Source organism: Adelges cooleyi, unplaced genomic scaffold, assembly GCF_023614345.1.
Source record: "Adelges cooleyi isolate 19-005CV unplaced genomic scaffold, UGA_ACOO_1.1 ACOO_flye_CR_arks_rails_tigmint_CR_PRNA_248, whole genome shotgun sequence".
Classification (NCBI taxonomy): Eukaryota; Metazoa; Arthropoda; class Insecta; order Hemiptera; family Adelgidae; genus Adelges; species Adelges cooleyi.
Window position 1 is genome coordinate 153,103 of NW_026095913.1, and position 10,061 is coordinate 163,163.

The following is a 10,061-nucleotide window of genomic DNA, read 5'->3' on the forward strand; positions in this document are numbered from 1 at the left end:
GGCTTATCGAATAATACAATAATATAATAATATAATGTTATGAAGTCAGGAAAAATATGAAATGGAATGTGATAACATTATAACAGATGACGTCATGAAAACTAGAAGTCTAGTCTTGACCGTATGTAATCAATTTGATAACGCTGTAAAAAAGTTACGAGGAATCCACTTAAACTGGTAAAAAAAAACGATATTTGACTCGATATGAATGTTTAACGAACGGTAAGAATTATTGTTTTCTTCATTTTTATAAAAAAAATTAAATAATTTCAATATTAACATTTTTTTTCTGTTATAGCATATAATATATAACTTACCTATAGATAATAAAAATATAATTAATTGAAAATAAGTAATAATCTTTAAACCTTGGAATGATTACGCATAATGGCTTGTTTGGGATTTTGTTATAATTTATTTTATAATAATATGCTTAGATAAGACTTTACAACGGTAATGGGCGATCATACATTTCTCTCGTTTTAGTGGTTGTTTATATCATATATATGTATATGTTTTCTATTTCTATAGTTAATCTGTAGTTTAACAAGAGGTAAGAGTTAAGCTACAAATTACAAAGACTGTTTAAGCGTTGATGATTTTTATCAGTAACGTCTTATCACTAATAATATATATAATAATAATTGTAGTGTTGATGTATAGTGAAGTCAAAATGTACAAACTACAAACGTCACCTAACGTCTAAAGATAGTAATTTTCGTTTATTTTACTGAACTAGTTCACTAATCACTCGTTCTTCGTTTACCCTCACTAACTAGTTTAGTGAACAACATACAAACAGAGCTACTACAATTAAATTTGTGTACTTGCCACCTCCGTGCAATGTAAATGGCTTTTAAGTAAATTAAGAAAAATCGGAGAAACTTATAAGACTGTTAACATCTAAGACGTTATCTAAATCATAATGTATTCTAGAACGGAGAACCTTATAAAACATTTTTTTTTTTTATAAACTTGGGGATGTGATTCTTGTAAAGATTAAAAGAATCCACTTTATGTACCTATATTAAAGAAAGTATATTTAATTGTACGTATTATTTTATTTATTTATCTAATTCATTTTTTTCACGGAATAAAAAGGCAAATCGTTCAACGAACAATACTACTTATTTTTATTGAACTAGTTCGTATTGTTGTCCAAAGAGATTAATTCGAAAGGCCTAGTTCGTTCGTGTCGACACATATTTTCTATAGTAATGCCCAATGCTCAACAAGTAAATATAGTAATAATACAATATGTAACTGACCTGATAGTACGATACTATGCGATGATATTATGCTAGCGTATTCATAAATTAGCGACCACAAATTACTTTATATTTTTATATTACAGTCAAGTACATTACTATAAATCCTTTACGAAAATTACGAACACAATACCCAATAAAAAAAAAATTACTTAAATAATGTAAATGATATAACTAAATACTTATAACTCAATATAAAATTGTATTTATCTGAGTAACCAACAAAAAACAACACTTTTTGAAGACTACGTAGTCATCGCCCACTTGGTGTGTCCTGGGTAACGATAACAGACTGGGCTTAACTAGAGTTGTACCGAATTAATAAGTGATTTTGATTATAAATTAAGATATTAAATATTTTGGGACCCAACTCGTATACTCGATAAAATACGTCGGGACCAAATTCAAGGTTATCCTGTTGTTAAACTTTATTTAGCAAATGAACTTGGTGTATACTCGATATTTACACATACTGTGAGTGGGTTTAAGTTCACCAATCGACAATGTAAGATGGTCGTGAACTTTGATCAAAAAAATATTAAGGAACTCTAATAATTTTAAGTTTGAAAGAAGAAACTTGAGCAATTTTAGAGGTTTATGTTAAGCTCCCCTCACCATTCGTACTATTCTGATTATGGATTTAAACTAAATTAATTATAATTTCGAAAATAAGTACACATTTTAACTACACTATCGCTTAAGCTTAAAAAAAATTCATGAATTTTTGGTTAAAAAATTATATAAAATAATTACACAGAACAAAATACACAAATTGGTAAACACAACAATTTATGTCTAGATTATTTTTTTGTAATTTAGTGTACTAACATTATGTAAGTGCTCATTGTCAGTCTAACCTAAGGTATAACTTAATGTTAATACTTTATAACAATAAAAAAACATTTTTTTTTATTTTTTTAAACTATAACAAAGAAAATATTGTAATAAATTCAATTAAATATAAAACTAAAATTGTATTATTAAACTACTGAACGGATAAGATAATTAAGGTGATTAATTTCTGCATCATGTTGTTCAGATCTTAAGCTTAAGTCACGTAGATTATTATTTAGTGCTATTAGTTTTTGAAGACTAACTTCTTCTTTTGTTTGTTCATTGCGTGCTTGTCTTCTGTACTCGATTAGCAATGAAGTGGCGGCTACAAAGAATACAATGCCTTCGCCTAACGAATTAGATCCTAATTCAATGGCTCTTGTCTCGCTCAGCTGAGAGATTTTTCCGACCATTCCCATGTCCATCGCATACAACTTCATCCTGATCTCGCACCAATTGTAAAACTGAGCAGGTGGCATACAAATGTATGTTCGAAAACCCGGCGAGTATTTGGCCCGTTTTTTAACGAATCTAGCGATTGGTTTACTGATTTGACACAAAAGTATTCCACCGAGTTTCACTATGGGAAATAAACCTAGTACCATTATGTTATAATAAAAACACTATTTAATTACTAATTATGTTTATTTATATAATCATTTAAAAACATGTCATTGAAAAACTTTTAAAAGGTTATTAAAATAATCACAATACTGTTTCACTCATTGGTATGTAGGTATTCAGTATCTACATAATAGGCAATAGTCTATTCCTTTTTTTTTTTTTTTAGTAACAATAATAATAAATCGTAATAAAGTAATCATTATACGGATATTATAACTACTACAAACCTAATGTATTTAATCAGTATCGATACATGTAAAACTTAAAAACATGTATAATATAATATTATTGTATTGTACTCTTATCTTATCTATTGGCACTTTGCTCAGAGTTTTTTTGATGCTCGTGAACCCATCTCTCGCTACCTTTTTATTTTTCATAAGTAGGTACTGACGTTACGTGAATACATCTCATTAGTTACTACTATTCACATGTTTATTTATGTTTAGGACAAAATATTATGCTTATAGAAATAGGTTAAAATTTAAAATTTTCGCAGTAATCTCAACAGGATCTGACACCAAAAAAAAAATTAAACTATTGTTTTGTAAAAATGCTGAGCAGAATCAAAGCACTGGAACGTTATGACGTGTTCCGCCACTGTTTGTGTTTTTCACAATTTTCCAATGCTCCGAGTGGAACGGTTTTCAACTCTAACGTCGATGTTAACTCGAAGGAGTATCAGGTTAGTACTTAATCGTATATTGGTCAAGTAATGTTAAATATATACCGTTATTGTACATCCTGGTGATATTAGGGTAACATTGAACACTCTAAGACACATGTGGTTGGAACAAATTATTAATGATGAAACTCTTATATGCGTTATGTTAAAACAACACTTGGTTATGTGGTGATTAGGAAAACAAAACGGCAATGGAAATATTGGTGCACGACTTAAAGAAAACGGTCAACGCGGTGGTTTGTGGAGGTGACGCCAAAGACAAGTCGAGGCACACGTCCAAAGGAAAAATGATGGTCCGCGATCGCATAGACTACCTTTTGGATTCGGGTTCGCCTTTTTTGGAATTGTCCCAATTAGCGGGATATAATCTGTACGACGAGCATTTGCCATGTGGTGGTCTGGTCTCTGGAATTGGACGTATATCCGGGTAGGTTAAGTTAATATGTTATCTTAATAGCCGGATAGCGAAAATAAAGGCAAACATAATGCGTGTCGTAATAATAGTAATTATTAGTATAATAGAATTATTCCGTACTCAATAGCCAAATCATGACAAGTACAAAAAACAAATAAATAAATCGTTTTCAGATTTTTATATAACCACTAGGCCTATTTCTCGTCTCACTTCTAATCCTCCACTTCTTTCTATTAGATACTTCTACCTTCCAATCTAAATCTACGGCTCCCAAATCCTTTTTTACCTCGCTTCCTACCTCATTCGAAGTCTTTCAAGAAATATATTTCTAAGGAGTTTTAAATGTTTTTTCGTTGATACGTTCGTCTGATTTCTAGACCGATGATGTGTATTAAAAATAGATCCAGAAGAGAGAGAGAGACTGCATTATGTAATTATGTCACTGGTGAACTTAATAAGCTTTTTTTGTTCTGACAATAAATTTGCCTTAACGCGTTTCTATGTCAACAGCAAGGAATGCATGATAATCGCCAACGATGCAACGGTCAAAGGCGGAACATATTTTCCCATCACAGTAAAAAAACATCTGAGAGCACAAGAAATAGCCAGCGAGAACCACTTACCGTGCGTGTACTTGGTAGATTCCGGGGGCGGTTATTTGAAAAAACAGTCTGAAATCTTCCCCGACAGAGAGGATTTTGGAAGGATATTTTACAACGAAGCTATTATGTCTTCAAAAAATATCACTCAGGTCAGACGCACGAAGAGTACATGAGATACTTTTCTTATATATACTTAAAGCATGCAATATTTTTTAACATATTGATGGCATACGACATAGGTGTAAATAACTGTATAATTCATATTTTTATTAATAGCACAATATTTCCACGGGATTTTTCTGTGTAGACACCGTGCATGTATTTAAATAAAAAAGACACAAACAAGTGTAACGTTTGATTAAAATTATTAAAACGTATCATTAAAACATTAAACAATTTATTTGGCGGGGAAATGTGCCCATTATGTACCAATAAACGGGTAGCAGATCATGTCCTGCCCTAGTACTACTTAACTTGGACCATTCGACATTGGTGTGATGTAATTATATTGAATTCCCGAAAGATACTTAGGAACTAAATTCGATACTTCCGAGTTCTTTACCGATGGTTCCTGTGGTGAATCCCCGCTGTTGCAACTCTGTGCAGAATGCTATTATAGGGTCCTGTTAATTTTTTTCTTTTAATACACCATGAACCCTGTGTCCTGTTGGGATGTCATGGATGTAAATAATTTATATCGACATTACAGATCGCTGTAGTAATGGGTAGCTGCACTGCAGGAGCTGCTTATTTGCCAGCCATGGCAGACGAGAGTGTGATAGTAAAGAAGACCGGAACGATATTTCTAGCCGGTCCACCTCTGGTAAAAGCAGCAACCGGTGAAGTTGTGAGTGCAGAAGAACTGGGTGGTGCCAAACTCCATTGCTCGTAAGAATATGTAGTTCTATATTGTTTAATGATACAATTTTGCAATTAACACCTTCAAATATTTGTCGCGTTATTGTATTGAAATCAGTATTTAGCGTCATTATATTTGGAGAGAGTAGTTTATATCCTAAAACACATTGACCAGTACATCGATTATTTGGGTTTAATGGCTTTATTTTTTATCATCCGTTAAATTTCCATCAAAGAGTTTCCGGAGTTGCTGACCATTACGCCAACGACGATTACCATGCTTTGCACATCACCAAAAATATCATTGCGAACTTAAACAGCAATAACAAGGCGGAAACCGGAATAAACGATTTAAATTTACCAGAACCTCCAGTTTACCCGGACGAAGAACTTTATGGAATCGTGGGCGGGAATTTAAAGAAAAACTATGACGTCAGAGAGGTTATAATAGTTGTGATTCATTGATGAGTTATGCGTACGATTTTTTTAACTTAGACCAACGCTTTACTCAAATAACTGTTTAGGTCATTGCGAGAATTGTGGACGGCTCAGTGTTTTCAGAATTCAAAAAGTCCTATGGTGAAACTCTGGTAACCGGGTTTGCCAATATCTGTGGTTATCCCGTTGGCATTATTGGCAACAACGGTGTATTGTTTTCCGAATCCGCACTTAAGGTAACTATGGATGTTTATTTTTAACCTGGAGTTTATGAAACCCAAAAGGGTATAAGTGAATTTTATGAATTTTCACAGGCGAGCGAAATTAATGTATTTTATCACAACATTTTTTTATGTGTTCTTGTGGATTATTTTCATTAGTTTAATTGCAAATCTCCATCAAAAATGAATGAACAAACACAGATAGAACTAGGTTTCTTAACAAAGTATATAATAAATATATTTTTTAAAAATACTCTCGCTTGAACCTATTTGGATCAATAAACTGCAGGAGTCATTCTGCGTGAAACCGACCCAACAATTTTTACCTATGTTTTCTTAAACTTTGCCTATTTATTATAACACTAAAAATATAGTTGCCCAATTTTTGGTCTCTAAGTATACATAATTTATTATTTGACATAATTGACGAATTAAGTAAAACTATCTTCTCATTTTCAGTGATTGAGGTATAGGTAAAATTGTTTTTAATAGAAAACTTAAGATAATATTGTTAATTGGTGTACAATATAAGACAGTTAATTTTGTTTTCTTCTTTAATTAAACTCATAAAACTTTTTCCTACCTCATAAAATTGCATAAGCAGTCACTTCATTTTGAGACTATTAATACCTAGTTTATTATTATAAATAATATACTATTTTACCAATTAATGAAAAAACAAAATAATTTTTATTTTAAAATAAATATTTTCATTTGTTTATGCCTAAAGTATTTTCGCCCCAACATTTTGATGATTTTATTTTAGAAATTTACGGTGATAAGAAAAATATGAATTTATAGCTTTAATAAAATTGATAAATTAAAAGAGACGAAAAAAAATTATATTGATTTCAATTTTCAAAAGCAATAGTATACTATAGATAATATAAAATTTAATTTTGTATTTTTAGGGCGCACATTTCATTGAACTTTGTTGTCAACGAAAAATCCCACTTCTATTTTTGCAAAACATTACCGGTACGTTTCACCTTTGTATATCTATATTCTATCATTATGCAGCGTTTCTTATTTTGTGATCTAATTATGATACTTTTAAAACCTTCTAGTCAGTAGTTTTTGTATTTTTAAACAGGATTTATGGTGGGCAAAGACGCCGAGGCTGGCGGTATCGCGAAAAATGGCGCTAAAATGGTTACCGCTGTATCTTGCGCTGCAGTTCCTAAAATTACTGTGATCATTGGCGGTTCTTATGGAGCCGGAAATTATGGAATGTGCGGTCGTGCATACGGGTAGATAATATATAAAATAATATACATTTGTTTTATTACAGCAGTAGTTATACTGAAACACAACGAAGTAGTAACAGATAGAAACAATAATTATATACACGGTTATCTATCTAACGAGACAGATAAGTAGCAGAGCTGGGCAAAAATTAAAAAAAAAAAAATCTATAAATAATAAATATTTTTTTTTATTCGCCAATACAATAATTATTTGTAACCAAATAAAAAAAAATAATTCGTTTATTTATTATTTTTAGATGCAAAATTATCTTGATAAATTTTAAATAAATGTCTATTGTCATAAATAAATACAATTATTTTTTTGTTTATTTTTCACACTTTTTTTATCCAATAAATAATAAGTTAAAAAAAAACAATTTGGAAATGCATAATAAATAAATTGTGTTATGAATAAGAATTAATAAATAATTTCGTCGTCAACAATCAAATAATAAATGATTATGAAAAGATAATTTTTTAATTATCACTTCATCTAGATTAAAAATAATTCTATTAATGCTTTACTCTGATTATTAGTAGTCGGTGAAATATTTTTAATCGTTGAAACTTCGTTAGGTAATTTAAGTTTTTAAATGCGTAATATTTAAATTTTGTATTGCATCCGCTATTAGACAAAATTATCATAGCGTGTGTAAATTTTACGTGATTTCAGACCAAGATTTCTGTATATGTGGCCTAATTCCCGAATAAGTATAATGGGAGGCGAACAAGCAGCCGGTGTATTATCTCAAATTCAAAACGATAAAAGAGAACGAGAAGGAAAACAGGTAAGAATCGTACAGATTTATCTTATACTTTTGATTAATATATTATAAAATCACTGAGTAAATTTAAGATGTTAGATAAGATACACAGGGTTTATCAAAAAGAATGGCGGGGTTTCAAACGGCTGTAGGTTGTGAAGCAGTGGCGCAACCAAGAGGTGGGGAGGGTCCTCGGGTCCAAACTCCCCCCTCGAGTATTTCTAAAGTGGAAAATTGGGTAAGGTCATTTTAGTTATTGTCTAATTATATTTTACAGTAAACAATATTTATTCATTTTGGCAATATAATAATTTTGTTTTGGCCTGCTTTGCGGCAGATAACAAATCGTTATCACATATTGTCATTTTCTCATATTACACGTGGACCTTATACCTAAAAACCGTACTTTGGACCCCCCCCCCCCCCCCAAGGGATATTAATGGTTGCGCTACTGTTGTGAAGTATTGGACCTACAGCGCTCTGGTAGGGCTTGAATGAAAGAGGGAGTTGTAAAGATTCGAATGATTGTATCGAATAATTGTATATTATTGAGAGTTGAGGAAATTTGTAATCAACTAAAAATCTGATGATTAAAAAAACCCATTCATGATTAATGCTTTGAAAAAAAACTGGTGGCCAATGATTATATAGTTGGTAACTAATTTAAATTGTAATATTGTTAAACGATTAAATATTTGATTACTTATTTGGTTAAAACTTAAGTCTCAAAAAGTGTTTTAACTAATAGTTACATTCATGAACTATAATATTCAAATAAAATTAATATCTTGTACAAATTATTGATAATTACAACGTGCAGTATTTTTATTGCAACACTAAAAGGTTCAATTTTTATTGGAAAATATGTTGTTTAAAATATAAGTAATTATGTATATAATAAATAATATGTAGGTCTAAGCTTATTCAAATAATCAATCTCTAAAATTTCACATGCTCTATGTACTTCCTCATGTATGTTTTTTTATCTAATTTACATGGGACTTTAATTTTTAATTAAAACATTTTACATTAAAAATCTCAAATTGAAAAAAGATTCTCAAAGCTAACATATGACTTCAAATTCAAAATCTCTCTTTTGACATTTCATAATAAAATTGTTATCAAGTTACAGCCCATTAAAGGCATAACTAACGGGCAGTAAAGCCATCGTTACAACTTGATAACTTGTTAAAACAAATTTTTATCGCGAAATATTAAAAGAAAAATGTTGAAGTGTCATATTTTAGTTTTAAATAATTTTTTTTTTCAAATTCAAAAAATTTCTATTAGTTTTTAAGTTTTTTAATGGAAAAAAATATGTTTAGTGTTCATCAAATCAAAAAAAAAAAACAATTTAAATTTTGGAGGTTTCGTATTTGAACAGGCTGCTATGAGTGCTATTAGTGCTACGGTAGGCCGTGGGGATAACAAAATAAAAATGAAAACAAAACAGTAATAAACATTTTGTGGAAAAACAAATAAAATGTTTTAGTTATCAATTGAAGAAGAGAATGCAATAAAAGATCCGGTGATCAAACAATTCGAAAACGAAGGAAACCCTTATTATTCCAGCGCCAGGTAGGTGCCAGCGATTCGATGTGGATGCTTGATTCCATATTATTATGTGGCATTTTCTTTGTTATGTTTTAGATGTTGGGACGATGGCATTATAGATCCTGCTCAGACCAGACAGATTTTGGCTTTGAGCTTGTCGGCCATCCGCAATTCGCCAACGCAAGAAACCAAATACGGAATTTTTAGGATGTAGTGCCGATTTTAAATTGAACAAGAACTATTATGTACGATACTGCTAATCCCAGATACTAAAAAACAAACACTTAATCTTATGATAATTTTTTTTTCTAAAGCCAACGGTAATTAAAAAAATATATATGTATATATATCACTCACGTTCATTATACAAGCTCGGTCGAGAATGAAATATCCCGCCAACGTGATTTCAGGTTGATTACTTTGTATAGTTTTGAGCAATGTAAAAATCTAACAATACAAATTGTATTTTCATAATAATAATAATAATAATAGTATTGATTTAAATTGTCGTAATTTTAAGTACAGACGCCAACTGTATAATAGGAATCTAT

General features: G+C 30.6%; 1 protein-coding gene across 1 annotated transcript; it reads left to right on the forward strand.

Annotated features, from left to right (window-relative positions):
• Positions 1-96: 96 nt before the first annotated feature.
• LOC126837325 (methylcrotonoyl-CoA carboxylase beta chain, mitochondrial) lies at positions 97-10,014 on the forward strand. The gene is made up of 12 exons (XM_050571186.1): positions 97-222; positions 3,226-3,411; positions 3,588-3,838; positions 4,337-4,577; positions 5,138-5,316; positions 5,523-5,727; positions 5,811-5,960; positions 6,857-6,923; positions 7,039-7,195; positions 7,866-7,980; positions 9,449-9,534; positions 9,607-10,014. Exons 2-12 carry the CDS (start codon positions 3,280-3,282, stop codon positions 9,722-9,724), a joined length of 1,701 nt encoding a protein of 566 aa, XP_050427143.1. The 5' UTR covers positions 97-222; positions 3,226-3,279; the 3' UTR covers positions 9,725-10,014.
• The last annotated feature ends 47 nt before the right edge of the window (positions 10,015-10,061 follow it).